This window comes from Alosa alosa, chromosome 18, assembly GCF_017589495.1.
Source record: "Alosa alosa isolate M-15738 ecotype Scorff River chromosome 18, AALO_Geno_1.1, whole genome shotgun sequence".
NCBI lineage: Eukaryota > Metazoa > Chordata > Actinopteri > Clupeiformes > Clupeidae > Alosa > Alosa alosa.
Window position 1 is genome coordinate 18,080,521 of NC_063206.1, and position 18,271 is coordinate 18,098,791.

General features: G+C 42.0%; 1 protein-coding gene across 2 annotated transcripts in view; it reads left to right on the top strand.

Moving 5' to 3' along the window:
- The window catches only part of LOC125311185 (E3 ubiquitin-protein ligase TRIM35-like), a 49,670-nt gene that overhangs the window by 30,252 nt on the left and 1,147 nt on the right, over positions 1–18,271 (top strand). For both annotated transcript variants that reach the window (XM_048268998.1, XM_048268997.1), the window contains exons 2-4: positions 14,960–15,190; positions 15,361–15,383; positions 15,547–15,671. In XM_048268998.1, the coding sequence (XP_048124955.1) occupies positions 14,960–15,190; positions 15,361–15,383; positions 15,547–15,671 (379 nt within the window). The remainder of the gene's footprint in view (positions 1–14,959; positions 15,191–15,360; positions 15,384–15,546; positions 15,672–18,271) is intronic.

Consider the following 18,271-nt stretch of genomic DNA (forward strand, 5'->3'; position numbering starts at 1 on the left):
AAAAGTAGACCAGAACAATAATGAATGAAGTTTTAATTAAAACTTCAAACTCATGAGTGCTCTTCATAGGAGACCATCGATCAAAGCCTAACGCAAAATCAATGGCCCTACAAATAAACCCTTCTCACATGCTCAGCTTGTTGCCTCAGCCCCCTCCCATGAGTTTCCCCCTGTCTCGACAAGTCTCGACCAGTTCTCCAACCAAGGAGGATTCTGGGTAGTTAGAACCTCTCTCCGTCTAGGTTAAGAAGATTAATGTTAGTGTTTGTGTGCATCACTGTTGCTTTGCAAAGGAGTGAGTGAATCATGGAATTGCATAGAGGGAGTGTTTGTGTGTGTGTGTGTGTGTGTGTGTGTGTGTGTGTCGGGGTTCTTCTATAAGGCAACAATTTCTCAACAATTTTCATGCTGTGTCAGCATTCTATTGGGTGTTTGTCATTCATCATGTGTTTGCCAGTGACTCCGCCATATGGACCCTCAGTATACATCTTCATACAGAGAGACATCCATTAGTCTTAACTCCACCAGTGGGATCGTTATGGGCATAGTTTTACTGCGTCTCCAAAGCCCCAGTAAAACTAAGCCCATAAAAAAACAAACACTAATGGCGGTTTGTCTTCTCCTCTTCCTGGATGCTGGGTGGACATTTCTCAGTCTTAGAGAGAGGACTTTAAAAGAAGACATAAGATGAGCTGTTGCATGATGAGATGACTATAGGCCAACAACAGTGCCACTTCTCACTGGCTGGGAGGCCTAGTGCTGAAAATGTGTGTTTATTTTAGTTCACTAAAATAAATATATGTACTGTAGTGGGTACACACACACACACACACACACACAAGATGATCTGCTAATGTAGTGTCTCTCTGATAATGCTCTAAACTGGTTTCAAACCTACATTACTGGCAGAGATTTTTATATCAGTCTAGGAGATAATGTATCTGAAAAACATGACTTGCCTTTTGGTGTGGCTCAGGGGAGCTGCCTTGGTCCCCTGCTATTTTCCCCATATATGCTTCCGTTGGGAAACATCATAAGTCAGCATAATGTAACCTTCCACAGCTACGCAGATGATACCCAATTGTATATTTCTGTGGAGCCAACTAACCCAGACTTTGCTCCCTCACTGCATGCCTAACCTCCATTAATCAGTGGATGAGCAAAACATTTTTGAAACTAAATGATGACAAAACAGAGGTACTTTTGGTTGGACCAAAACTAAAGCGAGATATTGTTCTTAGTAATCTGGGGAATTTGGCGCACCAGGTCAAACCAAAAGTAACAAGCCTCGGTGTCATCTTAGATGCAGAGTTAAGTTTTAAGCCCCATATCAGTAAAGTTACTCAGACAGCCTATTTCCACTTGAGAAACATTGCCAAAGTGCGGCCCTTTTTAACTCAACAAGATGCAGAAAAACTAATTCACGCCTTTATCACTAGCAGGTTAGACTACTGCAATGCACTTTTTTACTGGTCTTCCCAAAAACATCTAAAGAAATTGGCACTCATACAGAACTCTGTGGCTAGACTTTTAACTAAGACTAAGAAGAGAGAACACATTACCCCTGTGTTGGCTGAACTGCACTGGCTCCCTATTTCCTATAGAATTGATTTTAAGGTTATGTTAATTACTTACCAAGCTCTGAATGGCATAGCACCTTCATATATCTCTGAGCTTTTAATATCTTATCAACCACAAAGGAAACTTAGATCATCCAATTCTAATCTTTTTAATGCATTACCCAAAGTGCTCCACAAACAAAGTGGAGAAGCTGCTTTTATCCATTATGCCCCAAACTATGGAACACCCTGCCTCTGTACATCAAGCAGGCGAGTTCAGTAAATATTTTTAAAAAGATCTGAAAACATACCTGTACAGGAAAGCTTTTAGTTAACTCATCTTATCCTGTAGACTACTTTTTCAGATTATTCTACATCTGCTGCTATTGGAGGGCGAGCCAGCCAGAAAACAGATGGGCTCCCCTATTAAGTCAGGTTCTGCTCAAGGTTTCTTCCTGGAATATGGGAGTTTTTCCTTGCCACAGTTGCCATATGGCGTGCTTGTGGGAGGTAAAGAGAGTTAAGGCTGCCAGTCTTATGACATGTCGTTTTCTATATTTTTGATATGTTGCTGGAGTGGATCATAAACGGCCCCTAGCAATGAAGAAAAGTGATTGATAATGACTGACTGACTATTATTGTGTTACATGCTTCAAATGTAAAGCACTTTGAGCTGCATTCTGTGTATGAAAGGTGCTATACAAATAAAGCTTATTATTATTATTATTATTATTATTATTATTATTAATGCCGGCCTTACATACCATACGATTTTCAAGTGATTTCACCGTCGGAGACTAAATGTCTGGCACACTCCTGTCATCTTAATTGCTTAGTGTGGCAGTCTGAGCTGTTTTAAGACAATCGTGTTAATAAAACATGTTTGATATTTTCGCAAGTCTTTCCATCTTGGCTCATGCAAATAGTGATGTGGACTATATGAGCTCTGCCCAGCACCAAACAGGAAGGGGCAGAGTGGGTCCAGCTGTGCAGGATTATTTGTGACTATTGATGACCTACCCAAAAATACTTCCATCTATCTATTCTAAACACTTAACCTTCACCTGCTCAAGCGTATGGAGACATTGCATGATCTAAATGTTGATATATACATAACATGGCAGGTCCCCAGCAGCACAGAAATATGACTTTGGAACTATAACTTGTTGACGATGTGTGGTGCATGATGGGAAATAATTGCAATAGATTATTTGAATCTTGTAAATAGTGACCCTGCAAGATGTGTATGTGTGGTGTGTGTGTGTATGTGCGTGATGCTTTGTGTCAGGTTGTGACTCATATCATATAGGGCTCTATCATGATGGTCAAAAGAGCAGCGTGTAATCAAAAAAAAAGCGACGCAAAGCTTAGGCTATTCCTATACACTCGAGTTTTTTCGCCATGCCCCTCTTTTTTATTGAGCAATGCACCAAGGGGTGTGGCAATTAACGACCTAAGGAGGGTGTCTAGCGCATTATCTAAAAATCGCTATCGTACACTACCTAAAATGCATTGCGCCACTGACCAAGAGAAACCTTGTCAGAAATCCATGATGGAGTTGTTTATATGTTATTTTAAGAGCGCATTATCAACAGTGATACTGTATGGGCGGGTGCACAACCCCTGCTTCTCTCATCCACATGAACGCGCACCACCCAACATCCATGTAAAACATTACACGATTACAATGGGAAACATACAGTAATTATAAAAAAGATATTACAAAATACATCTCACAATGAGTAGTTAGTCAAATTGGTAATGACGGTTAAAAGTGATTAGGCGAGAGACACATATGGAGCACAGCTGAAGACGCACTGTCACGAGATGTAAGCAGCAACTCCTCTGCAGGATAAATGTCCTTAGGTTTTTTATTCAGTCATTAGAACATTATTGGGGTAAGTGTTGCTTTTTTCAGGTTATGTTTTCGATGGTAACCTATTGTCAGTCAATAGTGAAGGTAACTGTGTATAACTGTTTTGTCACTGACTATGACACCAGGTGAAGTTAGTTTCACTTTGCCAGTTCAAATAATAATTCCAGTCCAAATAATAGACGAGAGCAGATATGTGTAGGCTATACTCAGCTAGGTCTTAGTAAAGCATGGTTTAGTGGAATAACTGTTCCAAACGGTGTTGCGTGCAAGCAGATTCCATCAAATGCGCCTGTGACCATCAAAATACCAATGTGCTGTTTGAAGTCCTGCTGCTTGCCATTAAAGGGAATGACAGTCACTCTCATTGGTTTAATGTTACGCCCAAAACACACCCATGACGGATTAAGAAACATAAGGCAGACGTCTTGCACCAAGCGCCGGACGTTTGATAACATTTCATAACTAAACCACACCCAATGTGAACTGGACGAACTCAAAATTTGTTAAACTATTCGCCAGTGACAATGTGTTTTAAATCGACATGATAGAGGCCATAATCTCTATTGTAGGACAGTGCACAGACATATGTTGATGTATTGAGGAAACAGAAGACATAAATTATGGTTGAAGGCATTAAACTATTTCTCTCTTCTTCAAGTGATTCACACCAGCACTCCGATATAAACAAGTTAGCTTTTGAAAGAAGATAAGATGAAGGGAGAAAGACTATTATGCCCAGTGATACGTTTAAAGCGATGACTGATACACTCTTTCATTTGGTCCCTGTGAGTGTCAGAAATGTATTATTCACAACAAAGCCAGACAGCCCCATCTGTGACAGACAAACAGTCCACGTTTTCTTCTTGATCAGAGGGCAGCCCATGGGGCCAGGCATGAAGGCCCAATCTAGTTTACCATGCTCTTTACCAGCCTCTGCCCCCACCTTTGATGCAGGCTCCTCTCAATGGATTTGGACACAGCAGGGAGCAAGCGTTGCCAATCACCAGCCTGCCGGAGGGTCTCTTCTTGGGAAAAGCAGCAGTGAAATAAAACTGAGAAGACTTTTGGTGGGGGAGAACTGTTAGCACAAAGAGAATAAAGTAAGAGAAAGATAATAGAATGAGTATGTGCCACAACCAAAGAGAGAAAGAGAAGCAAGGGAAATTATGACTTCTGGGATGATACTGTATAAATGACGATGTAATTCAGCTGGCTGCTTATGGCAGCCTGGACAATGACCAGAAATTCACAACAAACCAAAGTGATACCCCCCCTTTGATTAATCAATTCTATTCATTTTATTCAAATTTGCCTGATCATTGCTTAATTCAAACTCAATTCATCACTGTCTGAACTGCAGATCAAAACTCAAATAATGTTGCAGTATTAGGAAATAGCCTATTTATTATTTGTTTCAGAGTCATTATTCCTACTTTCCGAATATTGTATTGGGATTGGGCAACACCCCTAACACACATCCACAGTAGGCCTACTCTACTCCTACTCCTGCCCAGCCCTCTGCTGGCCAGCCATAGACAGACAGGGTTCCTCTCAAGGTCTCCCCCCTAGTAATAGAGACTTTTCCCTTGTCACTGCGGCCTTTGTGGCTGCTTTAAGAGCTAAAGACCTTGGGTTTCCCAAAGTGCGTTGACTATAATGTTGTCAGTAGCACAATCTAAATAATTGGATTAGATATTGGGCTGCACGAAAGGCTCTCAATGCGGCCACTTTGGTTCTTTGTTGAACTGTTGTTCTGTTATATCCTGCTTCACTCTGACACTGAATATCTTGTTTGCCCCAATAATAACAATTTTAACTTGCACAGCCTATATCCTTCATACTGATTTACTAGGTGCAACACCCAACCGGGTCCGTGTAGTCCTGCCATCTTTGTTATTAACACGTTTTGCTCTTTAGTGTAAAACGGTTAGCCTTTAGCTTTACTCTGTTTACCAGGCCAGCTAACACACCAATCAGCATATTTCTGGCTTTTTTGTGTTGTGACGCAAACATGCAGGAGATTTTTTTTCACAACCCTCCCAGCTTCGCAGCCAGCCACAGCTGATGATCCCGAGTCCAGGATGGTCAATAAATTCAAGGGCTTGACCATCTACAGGGAAAAAGAGAGTGAGGGAAATGCAAACTGCACTCGGACATCATGTACAGAGGAAGCACTGGGGTTTCAATCTAAATGTATAGTATAAGTGTATATACTGTTCTGATCCCGTGAGGGAAATTTGGTCTCTGCATTTATTCCAATCCGTGAATTAGTGAAACACACTGCACACAGTGAGGTGAAGCACACACTAATCCCGGCGCAGTGAGCTGCCTGCAACAACAGTGGCGCTCGGGGAGCAGTGAGGGGTTAGGTGCCTTGCTCAAGGGCACTTCAGCCATGGCCTACCGGTCGGGGTTCGAACCAGCAACCCTCCGGTTACAAGTCCGAAGCGCTAACCAGTAGGCCACGGCTGCCCTAAAGTAGGCCATGCAACTCTTCCACTCTCCCACCCACCAACTCTTTACTTTCATCTCTTCTATAGCTCTTTTTCTAGGTCTCTTTCACACACCTCTCTAGGCCCCAATCTGAATCATGTATGTGCCCAAACATGCAGGAAAACTGTCACCCATTTTCTTCTTTTCATTGCCTTCCCCGTCTCGCTATCAAACTTTTGCAGTGATCCAAATCATGGTGCTGTCAGAAGAGTAATACCCTGACTTGTTGTGTCACAAACTTTGTAATTAAACAGCTGACTTCCTGGCCGTCCTCTATCTTCATGCTGTGCTGGTTGGGTGTCATTTGTGATCATATTACATGACCGTTTATAAATGCAGCATTATAGATGTGATTGACTATTTTGTCATGTGAATGCACATAAAGCAAGAACATTGCCTTTACACAATTTCAAATACACACAGGAGGGTAGGCCTACTATTGTGTGGCCTGACAAGGGTACCTGAGAGTGAACTGCTGTTTAATGGTAGCAGGGTCTGGGTAGGCTCATTTAGTTTGAAAAAGAAATGTATTAAAACATCTGAAAGCTGTGAGGGGGTATGGATTCAGCATAATAATTTAATACGCTGTTCTCTAGGGCCCAGCTTGCAAAGAGCTGATTGCTTCTCACTTCATTGTACTATAGAGGAGACAGAACAGAATGTTTTAGAGTTCACTGTGGAACATTTATCTCTCTCCTCCCTCCCTCTCTCTCACTCTGTCCCGCTCTCGCTTTCTCTGGCTGGCTGGTTGGTTAGGGGAGAGTCCTAGAGAGTGGTGGACTCACAGATACAACTGTGTGGCGCCTTATGAACACTGCCTGAGGGGCCTGTAGAGATGAGTGCTCCAAGCTGTACACTGAAGAGGGAAGACATGAGAAGAGATAAGAAGATGAAAAGAGAAAGAAATCATGTATTTTTCTAGCCAGCCCTCATCTCATTCATTTTCTCGTATTCAAGACGTGGTTTACGAATGCCCAAAGCCGTTTATTGGGCGCTACGATTGTCTATCAAATGCGTCGTAGCTCATAACCGCTTCGGTGTGTCGTCGTCGTCTTGCTGTCCCCCCTCCGTTCTGTGATTGGTTCCTTTCTTGAGGTGAAAATTTGGTACATGGAATCCAGGCTGCCTAGCAGCGTGAGTAAAATTGTGCGTGTACGGAAGCATGGGGAAACCCAGGCTAGTATTTTTCTCCCTCCCTCCCTCTCTCTCTCTCTCTTTCTCACTCTCTCACCCCCTCTATAGAGGCAAGGGAGAATAGCCTCACAATAGTCTGCTGTTCCATCAATAGCCTATTCATATTTGTGCAGAATTTGTGCATATTCATATTTCACAATTAATATTTTTGCATGCCTACAAAGCTTCATCCTTCATCCTTACACATGTATGCTGTTGCCGTTGATGTTCATACATCTTCAATCTAATCCATTTAAACATTGCAGCACAGAAGCATAAATGTATTGTCTCACTTTCTCTCTGTAGCTGTTAACCAAACTATGAATAACATGTTTCGCTTGAATTATGCATCGTCCTCCATTTAAAAAGGGGGGAAAGTGGAAAAATAATCCCTTTGTCTCCTCCTCTGCTCCCCATCCACTAGCTGAGGTCCATATTTTTCATTCGTATTCGCACAGACATATTAAAATAACCACAGGCCCTTGTAGTAGCATGAGAATAAATAAATGAATAAATTAATTAATAAATAAGTAAATAACGGCATGCTTTTGGTCCAGTTATTTAAAGAGGCTGTTATATCAAGGCATAGAGGACTGATGTCTGCTGTGGATGAGGAGCCGGACAGGAACTGATCTGATAAGACAATGCAGCTCTCCATTAGGGGAAAATTTGTGTTTTTCGTTTTTAGGAAGGGGATGTTAAAGAGACAGAGGGAGAGATTGTGATTTACATGAAGTAAGATTCATTTGTATTCTTCAGTACTTCAGTTACTCACAGAGCCGTAATATGAAATATTATTTTTGCTGTTATCATACATCTCTGATGGTCAGTGGATGATGGAGAGAGAGAGAGAGAGATGGAAAAAAGAAAATGGAAGTGTTGTGTTGTGAGAATCACATTTGCATTGAATTCGGATGAAAGTACTTGATGAGAAATAGGCTTAGGATATCCATTACAGGGTCATTTGCCAAAACAATGGTCTCTCGTGACATCACATTGAAATATAAATATGAATATGACACCGTTAGCAAATATAGAATAAAAGCCTTGTACATCCAAAAGACAAAGCCTCATCAATTCAAAAGGATGTCATTTAATGGAAAAGCACGGAGCCTGCTGGTGAAAAATTGCATGTATTGTATCTATCAGGCTATAGAAAGAAGCAGTTATTCATCTTTCCTGGAAACCACTCCATTCTTCTTAGAGGGAAGCATCAAGGCCTCAATAATGCATTGATAACCGCTGATCATTTGTTTTGAAACGGACAACTTCACTGGAGATTGAACCTCTGTGGAGGTGGTGGGGCTTCTACATAATGGCTTCTCTGCAAGTGATTGTATTCAAATAAAATCATTCAAGACATGTTTTATAATGTATAGAAAATGTATACTTATAGTCTTGTATATGATTAACATATTTGGATATATCACATCATACATATATACACCACTTAGCTTCTGCATTGAGTTTCTGTACTTTGATGAAACTGATTTGAGTTGAGCATGTTATGGAAAGGACTGATCAAATTTGCATTTTGCAGGAAAAACAATGTCGTGGCGCTGTGCAGGTAGTTGATATTGGACTACAAGGATAGAGAACAGTAGGTAGTAAGATTGGGCTACAAAGATGGAGAACTATATGCAGTAGGTAGTAAGATTGGACTACATGGATAGTGAACTATAGGAACGGCACCTATTACCGCCCGTCCCCTATTTCTGCTCTCTTACGTGTATGTGTCACTTAATATTCATTTCGGATTCCTAAAGAAACGCAAGCACCCGCACCATACGTGTATCTAAATTAGCTATGTACCAAAAATAACATTTTACCGTGACTCGAAGAGCTGTAAACAGTGTAGTAAGGCTGCGTGTACAAATCCGCTTGGAGCTCCAGTAGAATTCACGGTCTAACCGCTCATGTGCCGTGTGATAGGGCGGAAATAGGCACCCACCAGCCCAGCACTAAACCCCCAGTGTGGTAAACAAAATCGGATATTTCAGGCAGTAAAAGCCCCAGCAAGAATCAAACCAGATTTGGTTCAAATTTTTGATTTGGTCCTATGGCTACTGAAAAATGTACAGTTCATTTGTCAAATGTTATTTTGAAGTATTAAAAAACATATTTGTTTCAGAATTTTCAAACGAAAGGGGCGGTAGTTGGTGCTTTTACGATATATGCAGGTAGTAAGATTGGACTACAAGGATAGAGAACTATATGTAGGTAGTAAGAACCATGCCTATGTGACCAAGAGTCTATTATATGATGTGCACAAGATGAGAGAGTCCACTATAACAATACCGAGAGACTTCACAGTGGCCTCCACATCAGTGGCAAGGTCATCTTAAAGATCTGAGGTAGCGGTTACGAAAACACACATGAAATGAAATTAGGTCACATGCAGACCACACTCAGACTCAGTATCTCACCCTGTGCCACACTAGTGTTCTTGACTGCTAGGCAAAGAGGAATTATTATATGTAGTTACTCTCAGAAGACTGACAGTGAAAAAAGGAGGACGGGTATGTTTAGAAATCTTATCACATTTGAAGTATTTCATTTTATGCAATGACATGGTGGATTGTTTCAATGGCAGCTGAGCTGACCTCAGATCAGATGTTGTCCTGATCTGGTGGGGATCAAGTCAATTTAGACCAGATGCATGCTTCCCAGTGGCATCTTTCACTTGGGAGAGCATGAACCACAAATACAGTCCTTCCTCTGACCTTGACACATATAGCACTAAGGGGCTGTGCATGTGTTATCACACACACTGCAGGTTAGACAGGAGAAAGTGTGCTCTTCTCACTTCTGTGCTACAAGTCCACACAAAAGGGAGGACTGTGCTTCATTTGCTTTTTCCAATCATTTTCACACTCTCAACACTGTGGCCTTGTAGTCTGAAAACCAGCATGTGCCAGAGAGAGAGAGAGAGAAAAAATGATGAAAGAGAGAGAAAAGGATGAAAGAGAGAGAAGAGAGTGAAAGCACCATGGTGTGTGTGTGTGTGGGGGGTATGAGAGGGGTTAATGGGGATTGTGTGTGAGTGTACTGCACACACACATTTAATATTGCATGCACACACACACACACACACACACACATTTGTTGTACTGTATATGTTAATGGCAGCTCACTTCCTAAAGCCAGCAGACCTCATTCCAGTGCACTTACATTCCAATCATATAAATTGTCCTCACTATAACATATGCTATAAGGACCATTACATTATCAGCATGTTCCACATGTACAGAGGCCAACAGACACACTTTTTGAGTACAATCAATTTCTCTGCTGGGTCAATGGGTTGAACATCATTGCCTTTTTTAATTAAATATGATTGATTAAGGATGGAATTAACCGCAATACAAATGTGCATCAATGAATTAATTCATTAGGGTGATACTCTATGTTCGGTTTCTAAACACGGTGTGTGTGTATGTGGGGGGCAAATCTGTGCATGGCAAATCTGCTGTGCTGGTGTCCTCTCCTGGTGTTGGACTGTACTGCAGGAAACACACTGTCAGTTAGAGTGCTGGACTTAACTTGTAACTAAGTAAAAGAAGGGATAAAAGGACACACTTTGCATACGTTTAAAATCATTTTGTCACAGTCAGATGAGTGCAATAAAAAATATTAACTAAGTGCAGCCTGTTCTCTCTTCTTTTGCTGGATTGTTTGTGGCTTTAGCATCAAAGATGTTTAATGAAGTGAACTTATTAGCTTCAGGTTTTAACACGGACTGAATGAAGATATTGTTGACAACTTGGGTAGTTGCTGGTAGAAATAGAGCTTATCAAAACTCATGTTTTCACAGCAAAGAAACACATTCATAGTGCACCAGAGTCCTGGGAAAATCCACATGTAAAAGTGTCCATCAGGACACCCAATAGGCCTATACATGTATTCAGATTTGTAGTGTGTGCGCAGACAGAGAGCATGGTGCACATGTGCACAGTACTGTTGAGGAGGCAGCAGATCTGCTGAAGGTACAGTATGTTGATGGAAAAGCATTCCTCACCATGTCTACAGTGGCTTTTTCTCTGATATGTAAGCAATCCTCTGTGAGAGGATCCTCTGATCCTTTGTGAGATCTCGCTGTTGAGTACCGGTACAGTATGTCATTGGAATAGATCTGGCCTCATGTAGGTACAAAACCTTTTCACAGTCAGGATCAACACTGTCAAGTACACTAAATAATATACTGTACATCTCCTAATAATATACTGTACATCACTACTATAGTGAAAATATACCATACTCTTGACACCATAGATATAGAAACCAAGATGCCACATTACACTCTAGAACATATGTCAACAGCACCACCATCTTACAACACCGAGCTGTAAATGAATGGAAGCCATTTTGGGATACGGGTCTCGGAGTGGAAATCGGCAGGTGCAGTGGCCTCTTAATTTTGAATATGACCGTCAACTCATTCGAATGTCACTCAGCAACCGTAGGATGACCTCAGAAAAATGTGTAGTGGTCTCTTCATTTTTCCAGAGCTGTATATACTGTATATTTATATGCTTGACACCCTTAAACTCATCTCTCTATCCAGGCTGATCTGGAATCAGTGATGGTAAAACTGCAGGAGAAGCTCAACAGTCTGGATGAGATGAGAGCTATGAGTGAGCACACAGCTGAGCACATCAAGGCATGAAACAATACTAAATACTAAAACACAGAGCCTGAGCAACTGACTTTCAACACAAGTTCAAATGTTTTTGTTCTTAATGTTTTGTATTTGTTTTCTCTTATGTATGTTCTCGTATGCCTTCCAGTTGGTTCCCCCACAATTTTAATGTCACTTGTCCACACACACACACACACACACACACACACACACACACACACACACACACAAAAGAGAAAGAGGACAGGCATAGCTCATGGCCTATGGTTTAGGTGCTCTCCTGATCCACTAGCATTGCAGGACTGTGGAATGTCTGTTCAATTAGATTGCAGAGCATTACAAATATCAGTGTAGACTCATGTTTGAAGGGCAAGTGAGGAGTAAAATATGATTGATACTGTCACCAAAACCATGCACAAAGACGGCAGGATTTTGGAAAAAGTGCTTATTTAAAGTCCCGAAGGCAAATCATGTTCATTTTTAGCATACAACATTTTTAGGGGTTTTGAAGGGTGCTCAAAAAAGTCCCATAATGCCTCAAAATGGAGAAATCCAATATGGCCGCCGCCACCAGGTCAAAATCTAATTAATCACTTATCTTTTGGACTGTACAAGGCTTTTCACATATATGTCTTTTTTTAGGTTTTCACATATAGGGAATTCAATGCCATGCTCAGATTTAAGATCAAGACTAGAGAAAATGCTTGAATTTAATGTACATGGTTAAAATTGTTGTCTTAGATAATGAAAAATGTTGTACTGTATGCCAAAATTTAACATAATTTGCCTTCAGGGTTAATTTCTTTTAAAAATTGACCTAGACTAGGTGACGAAACGAAACAAATTAAAAACAAAACTTACTGTGCACTGAAACAAATTAGATCGTGGAGCTTTTTCAGCCACCAAACCTTTCTCCCCAAATCAGATCATGTGACCCTTTAATACCCACACACCTGTAATCAGCTGCGAGGCAGACCAGGTCACGCCCACCCATTCGCCAGGTCTTTCACCTGGTGGCATGTTAATATCAGTGTCTGACCGTAACCACCGTCTTACCTCGTAAAAAAATGTTAAATGATAATACGTCTTTGTATTATTTATTTATTTTTGTCTGAGTGCGCCTCATATTGTATGGAGGGGCATTGATCCTCACTGTCTCAGGCTCCTCTTTCCTCTTTGGTTACTGTTGTGACGGCAGCTGTTTGCGGCCTGTGTGGCTGCGGTAAGAAGAGTGGAGCAGAGGGCCTGGGCCTCCTGCAGGCGTTTTCTCTCTGCTGGGGTTAGATTTAGTCAGAAAGAATCCCAGTCTGTGTGGTCCTCTGCTCTGGAGACATCTGACAGTCCCGTCTCAGAAGAGACACTGGTGTTGGTCTCCAAGCTCCTGAGATGGGCTTTTCTTAACCCCCATGGCCAACTGAGTTCCCCTAGTATCACATGACGGGGTCAGGTCTGTGGAGAAAGATGAAATGATCATTCAAAAGTACACATCAGGTGTTTACTTCAACTCTCAGGATACACCATCCAAACACACTCAACTTACTGCTGCTAGCATTCAGCTGGTCTCTTTTTTGCTAGGGTTACATCCTGATGTTTCCCAGATAGAACAATCCACTGCTCTGGAGACTTCTGAAAATCCTGTCTTGGAGGAGACACAGGCCTCTCTTGGTATCGGTCATCAAGCTCCTGAGACGGGGTCCTCCTGCCCCCCTTGGCCAACTGAGGTCCCCTGGTGTCACATGACAGGTTTGGGCCTATGAAGAGAAATGAAATGTTTATTTTGATGAACAAATCCACATCAAGTGTCCACTTTAGCTATTCAGATATTAAACCATCTAGATATGTCCAACTTACTGCTTCTAGCATTAGCTTTCTGTTTTACAGCCTCCTTCCATTTAAACCAGCCAAACAGCCTTCTCCTCTCCTCCAGCCGGTCTCTGGGGTTAGATCCTCAAGGCTCAGTGTCTGCTGCACATTGCTGTAAACCCTTGACTGGTACTTCTGCCAATCCAATGTGGGACAAGACACTGGCCTTGCAGTGAGGGGAGCCTCTGTGCTAGCTTTGACCATCTTTCTACAGTCCAACATTTGCGCTAGTGTTGGCCATCTCCACCACAGACGCCATCACAACTGCAAGACTAGCATTTGTGCTAGTGTTAGCAATCTAAACCACAGATGCCATCACAACTGCTGGCCTAGCATTCACATTTTGGTTGGCGATCTCCATCGTCCAAGCTTCATTAACAGGATGAGTAGCAATGATTGCTTTCAGTTCCTCAGGGACGGCCATCTCAAGCTCCCTCAACACTGTTTCATCCTTTCTCTTTCTATCGGCCATGTCCTTCTTTAGGCACTTAGCTTCCTTCCTCTGCTTCTTTTTACTTGGGTTCACCCTCTCCTTCTTTAACTTCCTTTGGTCTTCATCTTGACCTGTGACCTCACCGTCTTGCCCTCCAACACGTCATTGGGCTTCGGTGAACAGCAGCTGAGTAAACAACAGCCATTCTCAATGCCCCCTACCCTCCCACATACCCCACATACCCACATTCTCCAGTGCATACTTAAAACAGTGAGGTAGCATGGATGGTAAGTGCATACAGTTGGACACTCAGAGGGGCTCAGTCCCTAAGTCCTGGTGTGGTGGTGCCAATTGTTACAGACGGTGTGTGAAGGTGACTGGCAGTGTTCCGTGTCCATATCGCAGTGGGGTAAAAACTCTTTTGAGTCTGTTTTGTTCGGGATTTGATTGACAGGTTTGTGAGGGGTCTTTCAGAATGTTGGCAGATCTGGTGAGGCAGCGGGAACTGAAAAACTCCTGCAGGGTAGGCAGGGCACAGCCGGTGATCTTTTGGGGCGGTGTTAATGACCCTCTGCTGAGCAGCTGGCATACCAGGTGGATATTCAGTAGGCCAGTACGCTTTTGATGGAGCAGCGGTAGAAGGACACCAGCTTCTCCTCCAGGTGGTTTTTCCTGAGGATTCTCAGGAAGTGGAGTCGCTGCTGGGCTTTCTTGACCATATGGTGGGTATTGGTGATCCAAGAGAGGTCCTTTGTGATGTGTGTGCCTAGAGAACTTGAAGACAGGAACCCTTTCCACACGTTCCCCATTAATATGGAAAACACACACACACACACACACACACACACACACACACACACACACACACTTACACACTTACACACACTGCTGATAACCTCCATTCTCCTGCTCTACTCTTTTAGACCCAGAGTCAGGAGACAGCAGGGAGGATCAAGAGGGCGTTCGGCCGGCTGCAGCAGTTCCTGCGTGAGGAAGAGGATACCAGGCTCGCTGCCCTGCGGCGGGAGGAAGCCCAAAAGACCACGTCCCTGAAGGAGAGGATCCAGCAGCTCACCAGCCAAATCAACTCCCTTTCGGAGAAAATGGACGACGCCAAAAGTAGAATGGCCACAGAGGACATCTCTTTCCTTCAGGTTGGTCCCAAAAGAAGACTCAAGGACCGTCATAGATTAAACTCACCAGCTGGCAAAAATACAGACAGGAGCTGACTACATACAGACAAGACAAAAACATCTACAGAGTCTAACAGTAAAGACAATTATTTGATTAGATGCAGTTGGATGTTATGCTGTTTCTGTTTCAGACTTACAAAGGCCTGAAGGAAAGGTATGGGTACTTCACCCTTCACTTATTATTATCTGCACTCCACCATAGCTTTCATATACTGCATTAGCCATAGCATTTCAAAGAATTCATTCACAAGCAACAGGTCTCTAAATGTGCTAGTCTCTAATGCCTGTACTCCTGTCATCTACTCCTGTGATCTCAGTGCCCTGGAGAGACTGAAAGACCCAGAACCTGAGCAGATGCCTGGGACCTTGATTAATGTTGTCCAACACTTGGGCAACCTTCAGTTCAACACATGGGAGAGGATGCAGAAAATGGTTCAGTACAGTGAGTATGGCTTGCCTTAGAAATGTTATAGAAGCGATAATATACATAATACTAGATGTACCGCATAGCGGTACAAAATATGACCGCCGCTCAGTCCTGTACATCCGTTCCGCGAAAATAAATCACACTTCAATTTGTCTCCATATTTTACTCCATCCCCCACTCTTGAAACTTTTGTGTATGCTTGTTTGGCATGCCTGAGTGTGTGTGTGCGGCTGCACAGAGAGTAGCCTACAGGTGCTGAAAAGGTGAATAGATTGTAGAATAGCCAAAGAAGATGTAGCATTGTTATAAAACCTTTAAAATCTCTAAACAATCACAAGTAGGGCAGTTCATCACAGTTCATCCATTGCAACTGGATTGATGAAAGGTCACTTACACCTGTAGGCTACATTGTATTTGGGAAAAGCAAAAGGTATCAGCATAATGTTATTTATTTATTTATTTATTTATTTATTTATTTATTTATAAACAAAAACATCTCTGACAGTTCCATGCCGTTTTCAACAGCTATCAAAAACAAAGGTCATTTTTGGATGGATGGATTTTTTGTGAATGTTTCTTCTTCTACATAAGATTTTAGTCATCTGTAGTTTATGTAATACTTTATTGTCAATGCACAAATTAAGTAACAGTAGTCTGAAACGTTATTGTTAATGCACAAATTAAGTAACAGTAGTCTGAAATGAAATGCTGTTTTACATCTAACCAGTGGTGCAAATAACTGACATGTCCAAATGGGCCTTGATGAAATGCGTCGCTAGACTGTTCATACACGAAATGAAATTTTTCCGTAAAAGTCTAGTGGGGCTACATACCCACCAATTTTCATGTACCCCGGTGGTTCGGTGTCCCGGGTATCAATGACCAAAAATTCAGGAAGTAGATGACGGGAAAAATTCTTGAATTGTGTGCATGTGTGCGTGTACAAGTTTATGTTTATGTGTGTGGGTGTGTGTGTGTGTGTGTGTGTGTGTGTGTGTGTGTATGTGTATGTGCGTGCTTGTGTGTTTGCCTGCGTATGTGTGTTTGTGCATGTACATGCATACGTACATATGTCTACTGTGTGAGTATGTGTCATACGTATGATTACTGTGAATGTATGTGTGTGCGTGTGTATCTGTTTATGCACATGTGTGCACATGGAATGGGTTAACATGACCCCTGGAGGCAAACATACAGAAAAATTTGGTCATCCTAGGCCCTACAGTTCTCAAGATATTCACAGAGAACTGTGTCTGCCCTACCCTCCTTTCGGGGGGTCCAGTCCAGCGGGGGGGCTACAGATCAAAACGAAAAATGGCGGTTCCATGCTATCCATGTGGGGGTACATGCCCACCAAGGTTGTGTACCCCGGTCTTTCAGTGTCCCGGGAATCCTTGTTGGTGTACGTCACTAAATGTACACATAAATTATTTTATTGTAAGGCCTCCCATGAACGAAAGTACACAAAACTTGGCATACATTCGGAGGGTGTCATAATGATCCTACACTTTTAATTTCGTGCAGTTTTGACCTTGTCAGCCAGAGATATTGTGATGAAAACACCTAATTTTTTGCTTTTTAATTTTTAACTAGGTGGCGCTATACATGAAATAAGTGGTAATGGGATGGGTTGACATGCCCCCTTAATACCAACATACATAAAAAAGGTGGACCTCCTAGGCCCTTGGTTCTCGAGACATGATCTAAATAGCAAATGATCTTGTGCACACTCAGGCGTGTCGATAAAAGTTGTATTGAATAGTATATTGTATTTCATTCGCATAAGTGATTTTCCAAAGCATCATTCAGCAAGTGTAATTTTCTTTATGCTCCTATATAGAATGGACCATATCTGTAGAGGAAACTGAGATTTTTTTTTCTTCCAGTTTTATTGGCATAAATAATTTTAAGTCAATGAAGCAGAATTATGGCTTCTGGCAAGCAATAGTGAATTAACATTTTGTACAGCACTTTGTCTAATACATAAATAATTAACCATAATTGTGTGCCAAAAATGAGCCAAATCCAACAGATGTATTCAGTGTTTGTAATAGAAGTGTTCATGTGTAACAGGTGTGATCTTGCGTTGTGTAGTTAAGCACCATACACAAGGATTCCCAGTCAAGTATTTTTATTCTGGTAATAGACAAAAGATGATTGGCAATGCTGCAGCTCTTGCGCAGGCAAGATAAACTGGGAAGAGCAAAAAGCGTGTCATTCCCATTATAAGAACAAGCTTGGTCACTTAAAGTGACAGAACACAATTTCCCCATACACATATACATTTCTGGTGCAATGGCAAGTGGAAGCATTATTAACCATGTTACACATGCAACTTCCTAGTTTGTATGTATGTTCCCTTTTTGTCATTCTTTTGTATAGTTTGCATGTTGAATTCCAGAAGTGAGAGGAGCACTGACAATGTATTAAGAAATTATGTTCAAACAGTTATGCTAATCATTTCAGGGACAGCCAGGGATGGATTACTGCACGGGCCTACCGGGCCCAGGCCCAAGGGGTCAGGGGGCCCTGAAGCCCAAGCCTTTGCATGGAATCATTGCCTCAATATCAACACATCAGGATGTAGGCTATGAATCTGATTGAATTTAGTATTG